Here is a 25,121-nt window from a genome sequence, read left to right as displayed (position 1 = left end):
CATATACCAAGAGCCTTCCTTTTTTTTATTTTCATGTATACTAAAGGGTGTTGTTACACCTTAAAGGGGCAGCTGGTAAACACCACTGTTATATCCTCAGTATGGAAACATATAATTTTAAAAGGGCGGCGCTGTCTTTTTTTGGACAATTTTATCATGCATATGTCTGAGAAATGAGCAATCAAAACATTAATATGCATGTTCTATTTGCAGAAATGCTCATACTGTAATATAAAAGGAGCAACTGTTGGCTGTTATAACAGATGGTGCAGGAAAACATACCATTATCTATGTGTGACGAAAGCCAAAGGTATACACATTAGAGATGAGGAAAAAGAACTGTATATGTAAGTCCTATTTATATTGAAATTATATTCTCTAACACTAACACTAAATTTGTTTTGAGTGTCTCTTCCTATGAATCCATAGCATAGGGTTATCAAGGAGCAAAATATCACCACTGAGGGAACCTTTCAGCTATTTTAAACTTTTAAAGTGTCATTAAACCCAGACTATGAAACGTTTTCATTACATGCTATATAACAGAGTATGCATACTCACAAAGCCACAAAAGCATTTGTTCTGTGTAGAGTGAAATATACCTAGTTGATCCTGCCTTCAGCTGTCCTTCCTATCTTTTCTGTGTCCCCGCTGCAGCCTGAGATTGTGTAGACTAGCTGTTATCATCTGCTGAGCAAGCTCCAGTTTCAGTTCCCTTGTAAGCTCTTCATTTTTCTACTTTTGCTTATCTGTGCAGCACATGTAACTAAAGAGTCACATGAGGGCTTATACACAAAGGTAAATTACACCCTCCCTTCTCCTCCTTGTCCTCATATTGCTAAACACTATGGGGGGCAGGATATAGTATGCTGATTCACTAAGAAACATTCACTAAGAAACTAACAAAAACGTTTTGGTTTTAATATAAATCAGCATTAAATATATCAAATGTAATTGCTAATACCTGTAAGGTAAAAAGAGCCTTGGGTGCAAATGCTGTCTGAGCAAAATGAAAGCTAGATGTCAATCATCTTTGACTCTGTCTGCACCATAATAATGCACAAAAAATACACATTTGATGTACAATAAATATTTATAGGGAGCTTTTTCAAACAGGAATGTAATGGGATTTTTTTTAGATGCCAGTAAAGTCCACCAAATGAGTAAAATTTAAAACCTGTACATTTTATTTGTAGAAAAGGTTAAAATCCATATACACATACAAATTGTAAATGTGTGAAAATAAATAGAGAGCCGATAGTGTTGTATTGTACTGAATTTCAAATGCACTTCTACATGTTTCGCTGAATTGGCTTCTTCAGGAAGTATTAAAGTGCAACAGTACAAACTATATAAAGAAAGTGTATATGGGAAAAACTTGCGCACTGCTATGTGAAAAAATGAAGCATCAAAAAAAGGTGTGTGTGAAAAGACTCAGGACAATACTGTTTGTGAACAGCTGCAACCACTCAAAAGTATACTCAAAGCACTAAGTATGCAGAATAAAACAAGAAATAATGGTGTGTTTGTTCAATGAATAAATAACACCCAGTAAATATATTACTAATGACTGAAGTCCAAATACAGATTATTAAGTGAAAAAAAAAACAAAGTGCAAAAAATAGTCCAAGTAAAAAAAAAAAAATAGTGACTGATTAGTCTATAACTTGATAGAAGGAGACCAAACATCAATCCAACACCAAATAAAACCAAGGAAAACATTTATAGATTGGTTGCTCATCTCCAGGAATGACCAAAGGTCATATGGGGCTCAACAGATAACAGATGGGGATTCCTGCTGGTACATCTGCGAAGACACCCTCCGATACCAAGCCAAGACGTTACTCCAGATATAATCCTGGGATCAGAACATCATGCGATCACCACTGTATATTCCCACAGGTCTAAGCAGGCTCGCTCCAATAAGATTGCTTCTTGTATAGGCGTCACTCAGAGAGAACAAAGACATCCATAGTGCAATATTGCCAGTAAAATTAATACGTTTATTACAAAATCTGCTTACATGAAAGTAAGATAACATCTGTAGATTTCAAAAAGGAGTAGTGACACACTCGCCTCCTCACCATGCTTCCGTTCTCGATAGTAGTATAGCAGGCAACCGGAATCGGGTAAGAATCCGCTAAATCAATAGTGGCCCATAAGGGCATTTGATATTTCTTATGAAGGTGGGATAATGGTACTATATTCACTGCAGTGTAATAGGCGTGTAAATTGGGGACCGAGAGACCACCGTTGATCTTACAGGCATATAGAACTTATTTATTAATTCTGGATCTAGTGGAGCCCCAGACAAATTTCAGAATTTTGTGTTGGTGTATGCAAAAAATATGTAGAGGGACCTGGACCGGTAAAACTCTGAAAAAATAAAGCAGTTTTTGAATACAGATCATACGCACCACCGTAATTCTACCAAACCAAGATAATGGGAGATGGGTCCAAGAGGACAGCATATCTAATAGCTTCCTAAGCAAAGGAGGGAAATTGGCCTGATAGAGTCCTGCATAAGTCAGAGTAAGCCTAATCCCCAGATAAGGCAACAAAGGTACCCACTGAAATGAGAAACCATTTTATAGGGTTACCAACTCCAAGGGTGGAAGGTTATTCGACATAGCTTTCGACCTGGTAGGATTGACGGACCGACCCCGAGAATGATGCAAAAGTATCCAAAAGAGAAAACAGTTTAGGAAGGCCAATTCTAGGATTAGTTAGGGACATCAAGATTTCGTCCGAAAATAATGATATCTTATGAGAAGTACCAGCTACTTCTACCCCCATAGAGAACGGATGGGTGAGAATGGATCGCTTCCGCCAGAGGTTCCAATGCCAAGATAAATAAAAGGGGGAAGAGTGGACACCCTTGCTGGGTTCCCCTCCTGATGGTGAAAAAAGACGATTCAAAGCCAGAGTACTTGACTTTAGCCTGGGGGGAGTCAAATAATGCCAACACCCAGCACAAGAAAGTGGTGTCAAAGCCAAAATGGTGAAGGACTGTTATTAGATAAGGCCAAGACAGAGTGTCAAAGGTCTTATTCACATCAAGAGACAAGAACATGGTCGCCAAAGATCTACTTTGAACTGTATGTTATTCAGGAGGATTTTGACGAAAGAAGTGATAAGTCACCCCCTGCAGTATGGAAGCTAGGGGATAGATCACTGTATTTGTTAACTTTTTTTTTTTTTTTGAGGTTCTTTTATTCCCATCTGTGTACCATTGAGAAGATTTCCCTTTACTTTCTGTCCATAGCAAAAACAGAAAGTGAGAGGAAATCCCTTCAAAGTGAGGGAATCTCTGGTTGTCACCAGAACTAGCAACTTCAATGAAAGATTTCCCGTCCATTATCATAGCTCCAAACTGTCCCTATTCTGGAGGAAATGTCCCTCTTTTGGGGGTCTCTCTATCCCTCTTTCCTCCTCATTTGTGCCTCATTTTGTCTGATGTATATACCTGTATAAAATGCATTATTTATCTCTCATATTGTGTTTTACTGTGCTAACATTTAATTAATTTTTTTAAATGATTGCAACTGTATACTTCAGAAGTCAGTAAAAAGAAATAGAAGTGGTAAAAAAAAGAACACTTGTGGGTTAAAACAATTATGTTTTGTGTAATAATTCTCCATGCAACTGGGGTGTGACAGGGGTGTGTCTGTTGCCTACATACCTTTTTGTTAGGTCCCACTTTCTGGGAATAACCCAAAATTTTGGCTTTTCTTTCACTCTCTGTAAAAATGGTAAAAAGAACAAAAAGAGAGGGTGAATCTCCATAATATAGACACAAACAGAAATAAAAACCTGACATTTGTTGCAATCCCAGACCGGCTGGAACAGAAACCGGGGTGTCCATGGGATGTGGATCACAGGAGCAATTCCCCCGGGAAGACTGGAGGGGCCCTGTGCCTCCTGATTTAAATGGGTCTATCTGGTCTGGCCATGAGCTGGGAAGGCAAAGAGCACACGGTGTCAGTGCCCACTGGGAGTTGGTCGCCTTAGAAGTGCCCTAGTATCATTTGAGCATGGGAAACTCGCTGTGAGAGCATATGGCCAAAGCATTTAAGCTTTTCCGTGTCTGAATGGATACACTGACTCAGCTTGGGTGCTCCGTAGCAAGCTGCTAGGCTATGGGGGCACTGCTCAGGAGGGGGGGCCAGGATCAGCAAAGAGGGACCCGAGAAGAGGAGGATCCAGGCTGCTCTGTGCAAAACCAACTGCAAAGAGGAGCTAAGTATAGCATGTTTGTTATTTTTCTTTTTAAAAAAGCGAGACTTTACAATCACTTTAAGTGCGCTTTTTTGCTTTTTTTCACATGCATTTTGTGTTTAGTATTTGCACACCACCGCTGGTTCAAGGAAAAAAAAAACTTTAATAAACAGACCTTGTCTGTAGTACAAGTGTCCTAAGGTGATACTAAAGGAAAAAATATATATAACATATACGTAAATCCTTACCTGCTCTGTGTAATATTTTTGCACAGAGCAGCCTCGATCCTCTTCTTTTCAGGTCTTCTGCCAGCGCTCTGGGCTCCTCCCCCCCGCTGAGTGCTCCCATATCAAGGCATTTGCTATAGGGGCACTCGTGTATGCTCACTCCCATGCCCCGCTCTGTGTGTCCACTGACATACAGAACTGGGTTTGGCCAATGGCTTCCGCTGCTGTGTCTGAACCAATGAGGAGGGGGAGAGCAGCTGCTCTTGTGCACATCGCTGGATCAAGATGGGTAGGTATTAGGAAGGGGGCTGCTGCACACAGAAGGTTTTTTTCCTACAGGCATAGAATGCCTGAAGGTAAAAAACCTTCAGGCCTTTAGAACCACTATAACATTTTAAGCAGAAAGCTTTACATGGGTGGATATAGTCCAGGCTCATTTATGCTCATATTAGCTTCCCCTATTCTAACCTGGCATTTATATAAATGATTTGTTAATCAAATACTTTTTTTCTCTTTACAGTGCCTATTGTGATAAACATGCAAGAAAAGGTCAATTTGCAAAAGGTAAGTTAAGTTTATAAACGGTGCACCAGAAAACATGCATGGACCACCAATGCACCTCATTCCCGGCTGTGACCTGAGCTGTGTTTGGACAGCTCATATCATAGGCACAATGTACAGAGCCAGTCAGAGTGGCTCTGTAACGTGTGTTCGCTGGGAAGCAGAGCCATAGAAATGTAAATGCCTCCAGTGTTTACAAAACTTTAGCCCCTTTTAAAAGGTAAAGAAATGAAAGGTAAATATAAGAAATGCCCACTTTCTTGTCTTTTCTTTTATATATTAACCAGTTACCAACCGGCCCATAGCCAAATGACGGCCGCAGGGTGGTTGGATAACTCTGGGATCGCGGCCATTTACCATGTGATTGCTCCGTCAAATGACGGAGCGATCACATGTAAACAAACCGGCGTAATGACATGACGCTGGTTCTCTCCTCCCCTCTCTGTATTGATCGGTACAGAGGGGGAGGGATCGGATGGGAGCAGCGCTGTGGGCTGGATGTGTAGTGCCCACAGCGCTGCTCAGTGACATGTGCGGTCACATCCATCCATCCCTTCATGCTCAGCCATCCCCCCCATGCTCAGCAATACCCAGCACTACTCTGCAATACTCTGCATTTCCCTGTGCAATACTCTGCAATGCCCCGCAATACTCTGCAATACCCCGCAATACTCTGCAATGCCCTGCAATACTCTGCAATGCCCCACAATACTCTGCAATGCCCTGCAATACTCTGCAATGCCCCGCAATACTCTGCAATACCCAGCCATACTCTGCAATACCCAGCCATACTCTGCCATACCCAGCCATACTCTGCCATACCCAGCCATACCCAGCCATACTCTGCCATACTCTGCCATACCCAGCCATACTCTGCCATACCCAGCCATACTCTGCCATACCCAGCCATACTCTGCCATACTCTGCCATACTCTGCCATACCCAGCCATACTCTGCCATACCCAGCCATACTCTGCCATACCCAGCCATACTCTGCCATACCCAGCTATACCCTGCCATACCCAGCCATACCCAGCCATACCCAGCCATGTTCAACCATGTTCAGCCATACTCGGCTATACTCTGCCATACTCTGCCATACTCGGCTGTACTCGGCCTCTGTATGTGGCCAGGCTGTGGAAGTCTCACACATGTGGTATCGCCGTACTCAGGAGCAGTAGGAGAATCTATTTTGGGGTGTCATTTTTGGTATGTACATGCTATGTGTTAGAAATATTGTATAAATGGACAACTTTGTGTTAAAAAAAAAGTGTTTTAACCACTTCCCACCCACCGGCCGTCATGCGACGTCCTTGACTTTGTGCGGGGATATCTGAATGATGGGTGCAGCTACCGGCATCATTCAGATATCAGCTTTTTCAGCCGGCGATTCCCTACACCATGAGAATGATCATAGCAGCTGTTCCGCTGCTTGATCGTTCTTACGGGAGGCGAGAGGGGACATCCCCCCCCTCCCGCCGCCCTCAGGTGCTCTACCGACTCACCGCTACGATCGAAGCCAGGATCGTTTTGTTTTTTTATTTCAGGCTTCCCAGCCTAGACATCACATGCCTGACGAAGGGGTCCTGCATGACTCTGAAACGTTGCACTCTCTTTGTGTTGTGATCATGCAATAAACTACACGTTTGGACGCTATCTACGCTGTTCCATGGTGTGCTGGCAAATATTTCCATTATTGACCCCATATCTCACTGTAAAGAGGACCTGTCATGCCATATTCCTATTACAAGGGATGTTTACATTCCTTGTAATAGGAATAAAAGTGATCAAAAAATTTATTTTTTGGAAAAAAGCGTCAAACTAAAATAAAAAATGTGAGGTATCGCTGCGATCGGTGGAGCAAGAGCAATAATTTTGGCCCTAGACCTCCTCTGTAACTCACAACATGTAACCAGTAAAAAATTTTAAAGCGTCTCCTATGGGGATTTTTAAGTAGCGAAGTCTGGCGCCATTCCACGAGCGTGTGCAATTTTGAAGGATGACATGTTAGGTATCTATTTAATCGGCATAACTTCATCTTTCACATTATGCAAAAACATTGGGCCAACTTTACTGTTTTGTTATTTTTTAACCACTTGCCGACCGCCGCACGACTATATACGTCGACAGAGCGGCACGGGCAGGCAAAAGGACGTGTATGTACGTCCTTGCCTGCCCGCGGGTGGGGGGTCCGATCGGACCCCCCCCCGGTGCCTGCGGCGGTCGGCAAATCTTCCCCGGCGATCGGAGGTGAGGGGGAGGCCATCCATTCGTGGCCCCCCCCTCGCGATCGCTCTCAGCCAATGGGATCATTTCCCTGCCTCTGTATTGTACACAGAGGCAGAGGAAATGATGTCATCTCTCCTCGGCTCGGTATTTTCCGTTCCGGGCCGAGGAGAGAAGACTGCAATGTAAGTGCACCAACACACTACACACAGTAGAACATGCCAGGCACACAAAACACCCCGATCCCCCCCCCCGATCGCCCCCCGATCCCCCCCCAATCACCCCCCCCCCCTGTCACAAACTGACACCAAGCAGGTTTTTTTTTTTTTTTTTTTTTTTTTTCTGATTACTGTATTGGTGTCAGTTTGTGACAGTTACAGTGTCAGGGCAGTGAGTGTTAGGCCCCCTGTAGGTCTAGGGTACCCCCCTAACCCCCCCTAATAAAGTTTTAACCCCTTGATCACCCCCTGTCACCAGTGTCGCTAAGCGATCATTTTTCTGATCGCTGTATTAGTGTCGCTGGTGATGCTAGTTAGTGAGGTAAATATTTAGGTTCGCCGTCAGCGTTTTATAGCGACAGGGACCCCCATATACTATCTAATAAATGTTTTAACCCCTTGATTGCCCCCTAGTTAACCCTTTCACCACTGATCACTGTATAACCGTTACGGGTGACGCTGGTTAGTTTGTTTATTTTTTATAATGTCAGGGCACCCGCCGTTTATTACCGAATAAAGATTTAGCCCCCTGATCGCCCGGCGGTGATATGCGTCGCCCCAGGCAGCGTCAGATAAGCGCCAGTACCGCTAACACCCACGCACGCAGCATACGCCTCCCTTAGTGGTATAGTATCTGTACAGATCAATATCTGATCCGATCAGATCTATACTAGCATCCCCAGCAGTTTAGGGTTCCCAAAAACACAGTGTTAGCGGGATCAGCCCAGATACCTGCTAGCACCTGCGTTTTGCCCCTCCGCCCAGCTCGGCCCAGCCCACCCAAGTGCAGTATCGATCGATCACTGTCACTTACAAAACACTAAACGCATAACTGCAGCGTTCGCAGAGTCAGGCCTGATCCCTGCGATCGCTAACAGTTTTTTTGGTAGCATTTTGGTGAAATGGCAAGCACCAGCCCCAGGCAGCGTCAGGTTAGTGCCAGTACCGCTAACACCCACGCACGCACCGTACACCTCCCTTAGTGGTATAGTATCTGAACGCATCAATATCTGATCCGATCAGATCTATACTAGCGTCCCCAGCAGTTTAGGGTTCCCAAAAACGCAGTGTTAGCGGGATCAACCCAGATACCTGCTAGCAACTGCGTTTTACCCCTCCGCCCGGCCCAGCCCAGCCCACCCAAGTGCAGTATCGATCGATCACTGTCACTTACAAAACACTAAACGCATAACTGCAGCGTTCGCAGAGTCAGGCCTGATCCCTGCGATCGCTAACAGTTTTTTTTGTAGCGTTTTGGTGAACTGGCAAGCACCAGCCCCAGGCAGCGTCAGGTTAGTGCCAGTAGCGCTAACACCCACGCACGCACTGTACACCTCCCTTAGTGGTATAGTATCTGAACGGATCAATATCTGATCCGATCAGATCTATACTGGCGTCCCTAGCAGTTTGGGGTTCCCAAAAACGCAGTGTTAGCGGGATCAGCCCAGATACCTGCTAGCACCTGCGTTTTGCCCCTCCGCCCGGCCCAGCCCAGCCCACCCAAGTGCAGTATCGATCGATCACTGTCACTTACAAAACACTAAATGCATAACTGCAGCGTTCGCAGAGTCAGGCCTGATCCCTGCGATCGTTAACAGTTTTTTTGGTAGCGTTTTGGTGAACTGGCAAGCGCCAGCGGCCTAGTACACCCCGGTCGTAGTCAAACCAGCACTGCAGTAACACTTGGTGACGTGGCGAGTCCCATAAGTGCAGTTCAAGCTGGTGAGGTGGCAAGCACAAGTAGTGTCCCGCTGCCACCAAGAAGACAAACACAGGCCCGTCATGCCCATAGTGCCCTTCCTGGTGCATTCGCCAATCCTAATTGGGAACCCACCACTTCTGCAGCGCCCGTACTTCCCCCATTCACATCCCCAACCAAATGCAGTCGGCTGCATGAGAGGCATTTTTATGTCCTCCCGAGTACCCCTACCCAACGAACCCCCCCAAAAAAGATGTTGTGTCTGCAGCAAGCGCGGATATAGGCGTGACACCCGCTATTATTGTCCCTCCTGTCCTGACAATCCTGGTCTTTGCATTGGTGAATGTTTTGAACGCTACCATACACTAGTTGAGTATTAGCGTAGGGTACAGCATTCCACAGACTAGGCACACTTTCACAGGGTCTCCCAAGATGCCATCGCATTTTGAGAGACCCGAACCTGGAACCGGTTACAGTTATAAAAGTTAGTTACAAAAAAAGTGTAAAAAAAAAAAAAAAAAAAAAAAACACAAACAAAAATATAAAATAAAAAATAATAGTTGTCGTTTTATTGTTCTCTCTCTCTTTATTCTCTCTCTATTGTTCTGCTCTTTTTTACTGTATTCTATTCTGCAATGTTTTATTGTTATTATGTTTTATCATGTTTGTTTTTCAGGTATGTAATTATTTATACTTTACCGTTTACTGTGCTTTATTGTTAACCATTTTTTTGTCTTCAGGTACAGCATTCACGACTTTGAGTGGTTATACCAGAATGATGCTTGCAGGTTTAGGTATCATCTTGGTATCATTCTTTTCAGCCAGCGGTCGGCTTTCATGTAGAAGCAATCCTAGCGGCTAATTAGCCTCTAGACTGCTTTTACAAGCAGTGGGAGAGAATGCCCCCCCCCCCCCCACCGTCTTCCGTGTTTTTCTCTGGCTCTCCTGTCTCAACAGGGAACCTGAGAATGCAGCCGGTGATTCAGCCAGCTGACCATAGAGCTGATCAGAGACCAGAGTGGCTCCAAACATCTCTATGGCCTAAGAAACCGGAAGCTACGAGCATTTTATGACTTAGATTTCGCCGGATGTAAATAGCGCCATTGGGAAATTGGGAAAGCATTTTATCATACCTATCTTGGTGTGGTCAGATGCTTTGAGGGCAGAGGAGAAATCTAGGGTCTAATAGACCCCAATTTTTTCAAAAAAGAGTACCTGTCACTACCTATTGCTATCATAGGGGATATTTACATTCCCTGAGATAACAATAAAAATGATTAAAAAAAAAAAAAAATGAAAGGAACAGTTTTAAAATAAGATAAAAAAGCAAAAAAATAATAAAGAAAAAAAAAAAAAAAAAAAAAAAAAAAAGCACCCCTGTCCCCCCTGCTCTCGCGCTAAGGCGAACGCAAGCGTCGGTCTGGCATCAAATGTAAACAGCAATTGCACCATGCATGTGAGGTATCACCGCGACGGTCAGATCGAGGGCAGTAATTTTAGCAGTAGACCTCCTCTGTAAATCTAAAGTGGTAACCTGTAAAGGCTTTTAAAGGCTTTTAAAAATGTATTTATTTTGTTGTCACTGCACGTTTGTGCGCAATTGTAAAGCATGTCATGTTTGGTATCCATGTACTCGGCCTAAGATCATCTTTTTTATTTCATCAAACATTTGGGCAATATAGTGTGTTTTAGTGCATTAAAATGTAAAAAAGTGTGTTTTTTCCCCAAAAAATGCGTTTGAAAAATCGCTGCGCAAATACTGTGTGAAAAAAAAAACCCACCATTTTAATCTGTAGGGCATTTGCTTTAAAAAAATATATAATGTGTGGGGGTTCAAAGTAATTTTCTTGCAAAAAAAAATAATTTTTTCATGTAATCAAAAAGTGTCAGAAAGGGCTTTGTCTTCAAGTGGTTAGAAGAGTGGATGATGTGTGACATAAGCTTCTAAATGTTGTGCATAAAATGCCAGGACAGTTCAAACCCCCCCCAAATGACCCCATTTTGGAAAGTAGACACCCCAAGCTATTTGCTGAGAGGCATGTCGAGTCCATGGAATATTTTATATTGTGACACAAGTTGCGGGAAAGAGACAAATTATTATTTTTTTTATTTTTTTTTTGCACAAAGTTGTCACTAAATGATATATTGCTCAAACATGCAATGGGAATATGTGAAATTACACCCCAAAATACATTCTGTTGCTTCTCCTGAGTACGGGGATACCACATGTGTGAGACTTTTTGGGAGCCTAGCCACGTATGGGACCCCGAAAACCAAGCACCGCCTTCAGGCTTTCTAAGGGCGTAAATTTTTGATTTCACTCTTCACTGCCTATCACAGTCTCGGAGGCCATGGAATGCCCAGGTGGCACAAACCCCCCCCAAATGACCCCATTTTGGAAAGTAGACACCCCAAGCTATTTGCTGAGAGGTATAGTGAGTATTTTGCAGACCTCACTTTTTGTCACAAAGTTTTGAAAATTAAAAAAAGAAAAAAAAAATTTTTTTTTTTGTCTTTCTTCATTTTCAAAAACAAATGAGAGCTGCAAAATACTCACCATGCCTCTCAGCAAATAGCTTGGGGTGTCTACTTTCCAAAATGGGGTCATTTGGGGGGGGTTTGTGCCACCTGGGCATTCCATGGCCTCCGAAACTGTGATAGGCAGTGAAGAGTGAAATCAAAAATGTACACCCTTAGAAATCCTGAAGGCGGTGATTGGTTTTCGGGGTCCCGTACGCGGCTAGGCTCCTAAAAAGTCCCACACATGTGGTATCCCCGTACTCAAGAGAAGCAGCAGAATGTATTTTGGGGTGCAATTCCACATATGCCCATGACCTGTGTGAGCAATATATCATTTAGTGACAACTTTGTGCAAAAAAAAAAAAAAAAAATAAATAAATTGTCACTTTCCCGCAACTTGTGTCAAAATATAAAATATTCCATGGACTCAACATGCCTCTCAGCAAATAGCTTGGGGTGTCTACTTTCCAAAATGGGGTCATTTGGGGGGGGTTTGTGCCATCTGGGCATTTTATGGCCTTCAAAACTGTGATAGGTAGTGAGGAGTAAAATCAAAAATGTACGCCCTTAGAAATCCTGAAGGCAGTGATTGGTTTTCGGGGCCCCGTATGCGGCTAGGCTCCCAAAAAGTCCCACACATGTGGTATCCCCATACTCAGGAGAAGCAGCTAAATGTATTTTGGGGTGCAATTCCACATATGCCCATGGCCTGTGTGAGCAATATATCATTTAGTGACAACTTTTTGTAATTTTTTTTTTTTTTTTTTTTTTTTTTTTTCATTATTCAATCACTTGGGACAAAAAAAATGAATATTCAATGGGCTCAACATGCCTCTCAGCAAATTCCTTGGGGTGTCTACTTTCCAAAATGGGGTCATTTGTGGGGGTTTTGTACTGCCCTGTCATTTTAGCACCTCAAGAAATGACATAGGCAGTCATAAATTAAAGACTGTGTAAATTCCAGAAAATGTACCCTAGTTTGTAGGCGCTATAACTTTTGCGCAAACCAATAAATATACACTTATTGACATTTTTTTTACCAAAGACATGTGGCCAAATACATTTTGGCCTAAATGTATGACTAAAATTGAGTTTATTGGATTTTTTTTAGAACAAAAAGTAGAAAATATCATTTTTTTTCAAAATTTTCGGTCTTTTTCCGTGTATAGCGCAAAAAATAAAAACGGCAGAGGTGATCAAATACCATCAAAAGAAAGCTCTATTTGTGGGAAGAAAAGGACGCAAATTTCGTTTGGTTACAGCATTGCATGACCGCGCAATTAGCAGTTAAAGCGACGCAGTGCCAAATTGTAAAAAGTGCTCTGGTCAGGAAGGGGGTAAATCCTTCCGGGGCTGAAGTGGTTAAAGCACAAAACTGATTTTTTTTTTTTTTTAAACGCGTTTGAAAAATTGCTGCGCAAATACCGTGCAAGATAAAAAGTTGCAACGACCGCCATTGTATTCTCTAGGGTCTTTGCTAAAAAAACTTATATAATGTTTTGGGGTTCTATGTAATTTTCTAGCAAATAAATTATGATTTTTACATGTGGCAGAGAAATGTCAGAATTGGCCTGGGTGCTCCAGAACGCCTGAAGGTGCTCCCTGCATGTTGGGCCTCTGTATGTGGCCAAGCTGTGTAAAAGTCTCACACATGTGGTATCACCATACTCGGGAGTAATAGCAGAATGTGTTTTGGGGTGTAATTTGTGGTATGCATATGCGGTGTGTGAGAAATAACCTGCTAATATGACAATTTTGTGAAAAAAAAAAATGAGAACAAAAAATCTTGATTTTGCAAAGAATTGTGGGAAAAAATTACAACTTCAAAAAACTCACCATGCATCTTTCTAAATACCTTGGAATGTCTTCTTTCCCAAAAGGGGTCATTTTGGGGGTATTTGTACTTTTCTGGCATGTTAGGGTCTCAAGAAATGAGATAGGCCGTCAGTACTTTTTTTCAGAGATTGGCACCATAGCTTGTAGACTCTATAACTTTCACAAAGACCAAATGATATCCACCGATTTGTGTTATTTTTACCAAAGATATGTAGCGGTATAAATTTTGGCCAAAATATATGAAGAAAAAATTACTAATTTGCAAAATTTTATAACAGAAACGAAGAAAAATGCATTTTTTTTTACAGAATTTTCGGTCTTTTTTCTTTTATAGCGCAAAAAATAAAGAACCCAGCGGTGATTAAATACCACCAAAAGAAAGCTCTATTTGTGTGAAAAAAAAGGACAAAAATTTCATTTGGGTACAGTGTTGCATGACTGAGTAATTGTCATTCAAAGTGGGAGAGCACCGAAAGCTGAAAATTGGTCTGGTTATTAAGGGGGTTTAATTGCCCAGTGATTAAGTGGTTAAAAAAAAAACATTAGTTATTAAATACCATCAAAAGAGTGCCAATCTTTCTAAAAAATAATGTAAAATGAATTTAGGTACAGATATGCATGATTGAAAAATGGCCTAGTAATGATGGAGTATACGAGGTGTGTCTAAAAAGTTTGGTGAATGGTCTGATATCTCAACGGCAACATGGGCCAGTCACGCACGCATGCACATAGCTATCCAGAGATACGTCGAGATGCGCCACCTAGTGTGCAGTACATGTGACCGCCAGGATAAACCCTCTGCTGACACTCAACCGTAGTCAGCGTGAGAGGTAGGGTCACAGTGCAATGGGGTAACGAGTGAACATCAAGTTCTGCTACAAATTGGGGAAAATGGCGACAGAGACACATGAAATGTTATTGCAAGTGCATGGGACGGAAGCTGTGAGCAGAAATTTTTTTACAACTGGTTCAAATGCATTTGCAACGGGAAAGAAATGACTAAGGATGAGCCACGTTTGGGTCGGCCATCAACATGTAGAGCGCCAGACATGAACGAGCAAGTGTGACAAATGTTGGCACGAGATCGGCAACTGACTCTACGATTGATGATCATCAATGAAGATTTGGGTAAGCGGAAGATCTGTTCCCGGTTTGTGCCACACAAGCTGACAGACAAGAAGAAAACACAACAGATGAAAACCTCTGGAGATTTCATTACCATATGTGACCAGGAACCATCCTTTTTTGAACCATCGTCACAGGGGATAAGACCTAATGCTACCAGTTTGTTTCAGAATTCAAGCAGCAATCGATAGATTGATGTTCACTGTCTTCCACACGACCCAAAAAGAGTCGCCAGCAAAAGTCCAAGGTCAAGACAATTTTTTTTCTGACATGGCGGCAATCTAAAATTGTGTGACAGAGATTCTGCAATTGATTCCTAAAGAGGCCTTTGCTGACAGTTTCCAGAAGCTTTATGAACGTTGCCAATAGTGTGTTGTGAAGGATGATGAATATTTGGAAAGGTAATTTGTTTGTATCTTCTGTTTTGTTTGTTTTCTGATACTATTCACCAAACTTTTTAAACACAACTCGTATATACGGTAGAGTAGTACTCAAGTAGTTAATAAACATTGTCCTCCTATTATCACCCCCAGGATTTTTTTTTTCATTTTGCATACATAGCTTTTTTGCAGGTGTTTTTGGTTCAGTCATGTGGCATGTAGGGTCCTTTTCCTCCTCATATGTCCTCACTGGTGGATTATCCTGAATTCTGCATTGATTGCACACTAGTAATCACATGCCACCTTTTTTCTGCAGTGTTCAGAATGGTCCTGGGCTCCATTCTCTGCAGAAGGTGGGTTAAATGACCCTTGCCCAGAAGAGGACACCACTAAACCTCGGAGCAGTTGGTCTGGGGAGGGACACCATGTGTTGTGGCTAGAGCTACTTTTTGTGTTGGGAAATAGTTTGATTTAATCAGGAATATAGTATCTCATAGTGGTGTCTCCACTATGCCTGCAGCCTGCTAACTGGAAAATGAAGGTACAGTGATAAGTATTAAGCTCTGCTCGCTTCTGTCAGCATGTTTTCTACCAGCATGCGTAGTTGCAGTAGAGCCAGATTAGCTCTGCCCATTCCTCTTTCAGTCTGTTTACTGATGTGCAAAGGTGGACAGAGGTTAATATTTTGTCCAGTCTTTCAAGTAAATTCTCTATTAGGTTGAAGAAAATGCTGAACATGTGATCTTTAGGGTAATTTCACACAGGGTGCTGCTCTCCATTTAGCAGGATATCTGAAACAGATTCCCTCCTGAATCTGAACTAAACAGGACAGATGTCAGTTTTGTGACATACGCACCTATTCAGTTTGTGTTCGTATTTTGAAAGAGGACTGGAGGACCTGTGATGGTATTATGGCCAGCCCGATGTAAACAAACTTGTGCCAATTTACATCAGAATACTTTTGATATGTCACAGTTACCGTATTTATCGGTGTATAACACGTACTTTTTCCCCCTTAAAATCAGGGGGTGCGTGTTATACACCAATCCCTGCTGTCTTTGAGGGAAGAGGAGTGAGCGCCGTGAATTACATAGAGCCGCGGTCTCCTGTGTATCCGCTGCTCCGTCACTCACAGCCACGCCTCCCGCATTGGGCCACTGTTCTGTCCATCATATGAGCAGGGCCAGGAGGCGTGGCTGTGAGTGATGGAGTGCCGGGTACACAGGAGATCGCGGCTCTGTGTAATTCAGCGGCGCTCGCTCCTTCTCTTCCCACAGAGACAGCGGGGATAATCCAACACTGGCAAGGCTGCAATGATGGGAAAGGTGAGCTTGCAGATGGGCACTGAACAGGCTGCATTGTTGGTCAATTTATAGGCTGAAAATGCACTGAACAGGCTGCATTGTTGGGCAATTTAATGGCTGCAGATGGGCACTGAACAGGCTGCATTGTTGGATAATTTAATGGCTGCAGATGGGTACTGAGCAGGGTGCATTTTAATGGCTGCAGATGGGCACTGAACAGGGTGCACTCATGGGCAATTTAGAGGCTGCAGATGGGCACTGAGCAGGGTACATTGATGAGCTGTGACCCTAATTTTGCTTCAAAGTTCTTTTTTTAAAATGTACATTTTTTTTCCTTAAACTTCCCTCCTAAAATTGGGGTGCGGTTATACGCCGATGAATACAGTATTTATGGAAAAACTGTTTTTTGGGGGGTTTTCCTGAACACAGATGGACTGGGCGGTCGGTGAATGTAAACAGACACAAGCTCCATATAGCTGCATGGAGCTTCTGATCAGGGCCACCTGAAAAACTGACATGCAGATTAGATTAGAAAGCCCATGTGAAAGGGGCCCTAGAAAATAACTCCACATTTTTGGAGAAAACGAACATTGCAGAGATTTTAATAAACTTTGTTGCTGATTCCTATCTTTTGTTCTTTTGAAGAAATAGTGGTTTGTTTCTCTGTGTCCATGTGCAATGAGAAAAGTGGCAGGAATGTGTATGAACACCACTGTAGGTCATTCTCCCATCTCTGCCTCCACTAATACACTAACCAGGTGCAGGGACCATCTAAGCTATGAGTAAGCACTAAGTGAACATGAAATACATTAGCTGGTGATGCTGTTCCCCTCTATTTGTGTTTTTGGAATTGTTTTTATGAACTTTATTGAACCCTACGGACTAAAACTGGGATACTTGGCGTCCCCAATACTTTTGGTAATATAGTGTATATGATGTTAAAAACTATAATGTTGTTGTGTTTAACAGAAATGGTAAAGGGTAAGTTCACCTTTACAGAAAATCTGTAAGGTGAACTTACACTGGACCCCCCCAGTCCCGCTATACCTGAGGCTGGCGATCACCCGCTAGGAGAAATCAGGTCGGCGCTTCACGGATCTTGGGATTTGGGGGTCCAGTGTAAGTATACCTTACAGATTTTCTCTTACACTTTAAATGTAATCCAATAGCATGCATACTTTCTGAAAGTAAAATTTATTTCAGAAATAAGGATGGGTTTATAAACTGTATTTCTTTGTTAGCAATGATCCTGCAACATGTAAGAAAACAATGATAGCCTATATTTATTAATAACTGTGATCAGTGTTTGGCTAGGTAACCAGAGAGACTGATAATGATCCACATTGTGCGAAATGTAAAAATCTAGTAGAACCCTGATATCCGCTGTATACGTTTAATAAATGTTACTTTTTCATTGCTGCAGTTACTTTTTCAGTAACTTTATTATTATCATTTTTTTTTATATAGGCAGAATGTGAGTTTTGTACAACAAAAACTGTTTGTGTATTTTTACTTTCAGACGCTCAGCTGAATAACGGCACTGAAACATCTGAAATGTTCATACCACCAGGCTGCTCAAACAAAGCACGTAAAAACAAAACACCGGTAAATAAAATAAAAACGCAAGTACTTGTTTATCACTGTATTATGTTTTAATTTTTTTCCAACTACCCATACATTATAAAATTTTCTTATTCGATTTCCTTTAGATTTACCTTCAACTATGTTGTACAAGGGCCTGCCTGATTGCATACAAATTGAAAGTGTTTAGGTTTGACCTCATATTATATGGTTTTGGTAAATCTAAAGAAAAATTGTAAAAGAAGTGTATAATGCGCCTTGTAATGCCTGCTTTGCAGCAAATTTAGCTCAGCTTGTTGAGTTTGACAGGTAGCGCTACCTATCAAACTTACCCATTGAAATCAATGTGACCATACTGCAACCGCAAGCCAAATGTTGGCTCAAGGTTGCAGTGTAGTATTCCAATACAAAATCCAGCTGCGGCTGGGGAAAAAAAAAACAGGCCTTTAGGAGACAGCAGGATCACCTTCTGAATGCCTGGAAGTCGCAGCTTTCCGGACCCCTGAAAAGTGATCTACCACGGATCACTTTTCAGAGGGGTGGTAAAGACTGCAGCCCGCCCAATTGAAGCCTGAGTATACTTTCAAGATGAAAATAAATGTTAAAAAGCATGGTAAACTTGGTGATACCAGGTGGTGTCCAGTACGGCCCCTGGTATCACTAAAAAGGTCAGAGTGGATATAATGCAGGGGATGGTAAGAGATTCATGCTGGTTGGAAGCAGTGATCTCAAAAGTCTAGCCTTAAACAAATGTAGGGGAAAAGTATACAACAGGAATATAACATTGCATTTCTGAAGAGAAGGGTTTTCAGGGATTGTTTAAAGGTGGCCAGAGTAGGAGATAGCCAGAAAGTTTGAGGATGGGAGAGGCTCTAGATAAGTCCCAGAGATGAACATGGGAGGAGGAGACAAGGATGCTTGAGAGCAGGAAGCCTTGGGAGAAGCAGAGCAGATGGTTTGGATGATATTTGGAGACAAGATTGGTGATGTAGCTTTGTATGTTGTTGTTAGTATTTAGAATTTCTTTTGCTGGGCAATTGGCAAACACTGAGCGGTTGGTAAGGTAGATGTGTCTGGCAGCAGCAGAATTTATGATAAACTGAAGAGGGCATAGCCTATGGAGAGGTAGGCCTATGAGAAGTGAATTGCAATAGTCAAGGTAAGAGATAACAAGGGAGTGAATGAGTAGCTTGGTGGTTTCATTAGTTAAAGATGTTATGGAGGTGAGGTCTACAAGCTTTGTGTTTGCTGGGCTTCTGGGTATACTGGGTGGCATTGTACTGAATTGAGGACAGAATGCAGCATTGATTCCTGGGTCAATTTGGGCTTCTTTCTCTTGCCTGATAATGTTGATTTGATCCTTGGGCTGTGTCAAGCCTTTCCTCTGACCTTGGTGTCTCCCCTAGAACAGAATTATAAGATAACATTTTTGCAGGATATGGTACAGTATACATATGTTATGGTCATGTAACTTTATATGCAGCTTTAGTGGTTTCCTTTCCCTGTCTAATTCATATTGTGGGGCTGATATCAGATGAACACATCTACCCAAATTCATATTTTATCTTCTCTAATCTTACTTCATCAGTCCATTACCCCCTGAAGAAGAAACTTGATGTTTAATAGTTGAAACAAATTGGGACTGTTCATAAAGTGGGGCCTTGATGCCCTCTGTGGGAGTTGGATAAATCTAATTGATTGTATATGGGCTGTAATGATGAAGCATCTATTGACTGTGTTTTCTAATCAATATTTGTACAAATAAAATTAGAGTTTTTATTATATCTTTGTATCTGTGGTGCCTTAAAAGTCCCATATACGTTTAATATCAATTTTTTGAACATCTTGTTGTGTGAATTGTGTGTCTCCATACTTGTTTTCTCTGCATGAACAGGTTTTGGCCTACTCAAAGTTTATGCAAGTGTGACTGCAAGTCTCCTCATACATAGTAATTATGTGTGCACTGGCACCGCTGGCCTGGTCTGAGCCCCATCAGTTCTTGTTTTCTCTAAAGTAGGTGCTAATGGTTATCCTGTCAATGTCCTTCCCAGAGTTATGCCCCGTACACACGGTCGGATATTCCGACGGAAAATGTGTGATAGGACCATGTTGTCAGAAATTCCGACCGTGTGTAGGCTCCATCACACATTTTCCATAGGAATTTCGGACACACAAAGTTTGAGAGCTCGCTATAAAATTTTCCGACAACAAAATTTTGTTGTCGGAAATTCCGATCGTGTGTACACAAATCCGATGCACAAAGTGCCACGCATGCTTAGAATAAATAAAGAGATGAAAGCTATTGGCTACTGCCCCGTTTATAGTCCCGACGTACGTGTTTTACGTCACCACGTTCAGAACAATCGGATTTTCCGACCACTTTGTGCGACCGTGTGTATGCAAGCTGGATGTTGGAAAAAAATCCATGGATTTTGTTGTCGGAATGCCCGATCAATGTCCGACTGTGTGTACGAGGCATTACAGTGAAAGTGGACCTCGCATAAAAAAAAAAAAAAAAATGTTTTAGACAAATATAAATGTTTTTTAAACATTTTATTGAAACGTCTGTATTTTTTTTTACTTTTTTTGAAGAAAAAAAGGAAAAAGAAAATGGAACACAAGACTGCAAGGTAAGAGTTTATATCCTAAAAGGCTGGGGAGATGTAGGTGCCTGGGGGGATATAGGGGAAAGACCACAGAAGGCAGCAAAAATTCTAAAATAAAATAGACATAGGATAAGCCCAGCCCAACATACAGCAAACCAAGGCCCTTTCATACTGCAGAAATAAAGATGAATTATTTATGTGACCCTTTCCCAGTTGCAATTTGTAGATTCAGGTTTGTGGCGAGAAAAGGTTTAATATTTTTTTTGCGATGCTGCACTACGTTACTTTAACTGACAATTGTGCAGTCATGCGACACTGTACCCAAATAAAATTGATGTTCTTTTTTTCCCCACAAATAGAGCTTTCTTTTGGTGGTATTTGATCACCTTTGTTTTTTGTTTTTTAGGGCAAAAAAAAAAAAGACAGATCATTTTGGAAAAAAAAACAATATTTTTTACCTTCTGCTATATAACATATCCAATAAAAAAATGTAAAAAATCAAATGTCTTCATCAATTTAGGCCAATATGTATTCTGCTACTAATTTTTGGTTGAAAAAAACCTCAATAATCATATATTAATTGGTTGGCGCAAAAGTTATAGTGTGAAGACAACCTGCTGAAGTTCAAACCGAGCATCAGAATGGGGAAGAAATGGGGTTTAAGTGACTTTGAACATGGCATGTTTGGTGCCAGACGGGCTGGTCTGAGTATTTCAAAAACTACTGATCTACTGGGATATCCACACACAAACATCTCTAGAGTTTACAGGGAATGGTCAGAAAAAGAGAAAATATCCAGTGAGCGTCAGTTGTGTGGAGGAAAATGCCTTGTTGATGTCAGAGGAGAGTGGGTAGACTGGTTTGAGATGATAGAAAGGCAACAATAACGCAAATAACCACTTGTTACATCCAAGGTATGCAGAATACCATCTCTGAAAGCGCAACACATCTAACCTTGAAGCTGATGGGCTACAGCAGCAGAAGACCACACCGTGTGCCACTCCTGTCAGCTAAAAACAGGAATCTGAGGCTACAATTCAAACAGGCTCAGCAAAATTGGACAATAGAAGATTGGAAAAAGGTTGCCTGGTCTGATGAGTCTCCATTTCAGCTGTGACATTCAGATAGTAGGGTCAGAATTTGGCGTAAGCATTGTGAAAGCATGGATCCATCCTGCCTTGTATCAACGGTTCAGGCTGGTGATGGTGTAATGGTGTGAGAGATATTTTCTTGGCACACTTTGGGCCCCTTAGTACCAATTGAGCATCGTTTAAATGCCACGGCCTACCTGAGTATTGTTGCTGACCATGTCCATCCCTTTATGACTACAGTGTACCCATCTTCTGATGGCTACTTCCAGCAGGATAATGCACCATGTCACAAAGCTCAAATCATCTCACCACTGGTTTCTTGAAATGACAATGAGGTCACTGTACTCCAATAGTCTCCACACTCACCAGATCTGAACCCAACAAATCTGCAGAAACTGTGTGATGCTATCATGTAAATATGGACCAAAATCTCTGAGGAATGTTTCCAACACCTTGTTCAATCTATACCATGAAGAATGAAGGCAAAAGGGTGTCCAAGCCAGTACTAATAAAGTGGCCGGTGAGTGTTTATATCTATAGCTATCTCCATCTGTATCCAGTCAGCCATAATATTATGACCATTGACAAGTAAAGGGAATAATGTTAATTATCTCACTACAATGGCATCTGAAAGTGGGTGGGATATATCAATCATCAAGTAAACATGTTGCCCTTGAAGTTGATGTGCTGAAAGCAGAAAAAATGGGCAAGCGTAAGGATTTGAACAACTTTGACAAGGGTCAAATAGTAATGGCTAGACGACTGGGTAAAAGCAACTTCAAACCTGAAGCTCTTGTGGGATTTTCCTGGTCTGCAGTGGTCAGGATCTACCAAAAGTGGTCCAAGGAAAGAAAACCAGTGACAGGGCCATGGGCAGCCAAGGCTCATTGATGCAAGTGGGGAGCAAACGATGGCCCGTGTAGTCTGATCCAACAGAAAAGCTACTGTAGCTCAAAATGCTGATTCTGATAGAAAGGTGTCAGAACACACAGTGTATCGCAGTTTGTTGTGTATGGGGCTGCATAGCTGCAAAAAGGCCAATGTGACCATGCTGACCTGTGTCCACAGCCAAAAGTACCTACAATGGACACATGAGTATCAGAACTGTACCACAGAGCAATGGAAGAAGGTAGCCTGATCTGATGAATCACGTTTACTTTTACATCATGTGGATGGCCGGGTGCGTGTGCGTTGCTTACCTGGAGAGGGTATGGCACAAGATGCAGTCGATGGAGGCTGTGTGATGCTTTAGGTAATGTTTTGCTGAGAAACCTTGGGTCCTGCCATTCATGTGGCTGTTACTTTTCAGTCCATGCCTCAATGGGTCAGGACTGTTTTGGCAGCAAAAGGGGGACCTACTCAATATTAGATGGGTGGTCATAATGTTATGGCCAATTTGGTGTGCGTATGTAATATATATATATATATATATATATATATATATATATTGTATAATCAATTTAGTCATGCAGCTGTGGTGTCTTATACATGATTTTCCTTGTTAATATTGTTCATTTTCTTTATTACAGGAAAAAATTGAGATTTGATAGAATGCCTAATCCTGGTAAGATATTAAATCAAAGCAAACTTTTCACAGACAATTAAATATTATCTCCTATTGCAGTAATCATTATGAAGCTTACATTAGAGGTATCTCTAATCATATTAATCCAAGATAGGAAGGCGCGCACCCGACATATTGCTATGAGTTTTTTTTTTTAATCAGGGGGTTGAATGAAAAAACTGACCCAATTCCCCCATACACACATTCACATACAGCTGAGCTATTGTATTCTGACAGTGTCTGAATACACTGATCAGAGCTGCAGGCTATAGCTTGTAGCACCAATCAAGCAGTTAAAATCCAACAAGATGGTTGTATACAAGTTGATTGATTTCTGTTCAACCAGCGTGCCCATACATGGGTTGATATTCGCTGGTCCCTGCTGAACCAGCCAAATTTTGATGTATGGCTTTAAAGACACACAAAGAGCAGCTAAAGGAAGGACTACCACCTCTGACCAGTTTTCCTTGTCAAAAGAAGTTTATTGAGTATACAATGTTATAAAGATACATAAAGTAAGTTTACAAGGATCTATAAAGTAAGCTCATTGTTTTACAGTAGGGTTTATATAAGTAAATATCATGAAATTTCAAATATTAAACATTGGGTTCACGTAAACCTAAATTAAAGATAGATATCATTTCCTTAGTTACTTTTGTAGGTATTTAAATGGTTTATACCTACTATACATATTGTTTACAAGTAGAGTGTATATAGGTCAAATAAATTCTGATAATGAGCTTTAATCGTAAGGTGGAGAAAAGGAAAGAGAAAGAAGAAAAAGGGTTGAAAGGTAAAGGTATGGTCCACAAGGTTGTCCTGCTCGTCAGTTTATTATTCTTTTTAGTTCTCTTTGAAGCCTTAGAATGGGTGTCTCTGTAAGTCATTTAATCTGTTACCATGGCAACAGGACAGAGTCATTGAAGTTTGACAGGAACTGTTGTTTTATCCAAGGATGCCAAAGTTTTTCAAATTTTGGAATTTGATTTTGATCGATGGCTACCATCTTAGCATGGGACATTGTATTATTCATTCTGTGAATTGTTTCTGCTAGTACCAATGTAGGAGATTTCCATGCCTTGGCCACTGTTTGTTTTGCAGCCGTTATTAGTTGGATCATAAGTTTGAATTGAGAGAGCGTTAACCATTCCGGTTTTAGATTAAGTAAAGTTAAATATGGATCTGGTTGTATTATTTTTTTAAATATTTTAGATGCAATCACGAAGACTTCCTTCCAGAAGGTTTGGATTACTGGGCACGTCCACCATATGTGTAAATGTGTGCCTATTTCTGGGCATCCTCGAAAACAAAGAGCTGAGGTATTAGGTGAATATTTTGCCACTCTAGCGGGTACAAGGTACCAGCGAGTTAGGACTTTATAATTTGTCTCCAGTGCTAAGATGTTGGGTGAAGATGACTTAGATGTGAGCCATATGTTAGACCAGTCCGTGTCTTCTAAAGTTCGTCCCAGGTCCTCCTCCCACCTCTGAACGTAAGAGGGTCTATTAAGATTTGCTACTCCATATAATTGATTATAAAGTGATGAAATTGTACCTTTAGCAAATGGATCTTTTGTACAGATTGATTCAAAAATGGATAATTGGGATAATGGTGTATCCCCCTTTAGGAATGGTGTATAGAAATTTTTGATTTGGAGATATCTAAATATCTCAGAGTTTGGTAGATCATATTTTTCTCTAAGCGATGGGAATGAAAGGAATGATTTAGATGCTATGAAGTCATTTAGTGTCTGAATGCCTGATGTTGTCCAAGCTTTAAAAGAATTTGGGTAGATCCATGCCGGATAAAAGGCCGGATTTCTGATAAAAGAAAGGAGAGGATTGTGTGGAGATTGTAACTGATATTTGGTTTTTAGTTTATCCCAGAGAGATAAGAAGTGTTTAGTTATGGGATTATGAATTTTAAAGCGGTCTTTAGGATCAAGCCATAATAAATTTGATATTA

General features: G+C 41.5%; 1 protein-coding gene across 8 annotated transcripts in view; it reads left to right on the top strand.

The window, feature by feature from the left end:
- The window catches only part of LOC141127058 (uncharacterized), a 291,214-nt gene that overhangs the window by 37,865 nt on the left and 228,228 nt on the right, over nt 1–25,121 (top strand). For 7 of the 8 annotated variants that reach the window (XM_073613212.1, XM_073613215.1, XM_073613214.1 and 4 more), the window contains 5 exons: nt 214–347; nt 4,966–5,009; nt 17,834–17,919; nt 20,488–20,525; nt 23,122–23,156. In XM_073613212.1, coding sequence (XP_073469313.1) covers nt 214–347; nt 4,966–5,009; nt 17,834–17,919; nt 20,488–20,525; nt 23,122–23,156 — 337 coding nt within the window. Of the gene's footprint in view, nt 1–213; nt 348–4,965; nt 5,010–17,833; nt 17,920–20,487; nt 20,526–21,435; nt 22,113–23,121; nt 23,157–25,121 lie in introns of those variants that run through there. The other variant, XM_073613217.1, reaches the window with a different exon arrangement.

The sequence above is a fragment of the Aquarana catesbeiana genome, linkage group LG02, assembly GCF_042186555.1.
Source record: "Aquarana catesbeiana isolate 2022-GZ linkage group LG02, ASM4218655v1, whole genome shotgun sequence".
Lineage (NCBI taxonomy): Eukaryota > Metazoa > Chordata > Amphibia > Anura > Ranidae > Aquarana > Aquarana catesbeiana.
This window is presented reverse-complemented; position numbering and strand designations above follow the sequence as displayed.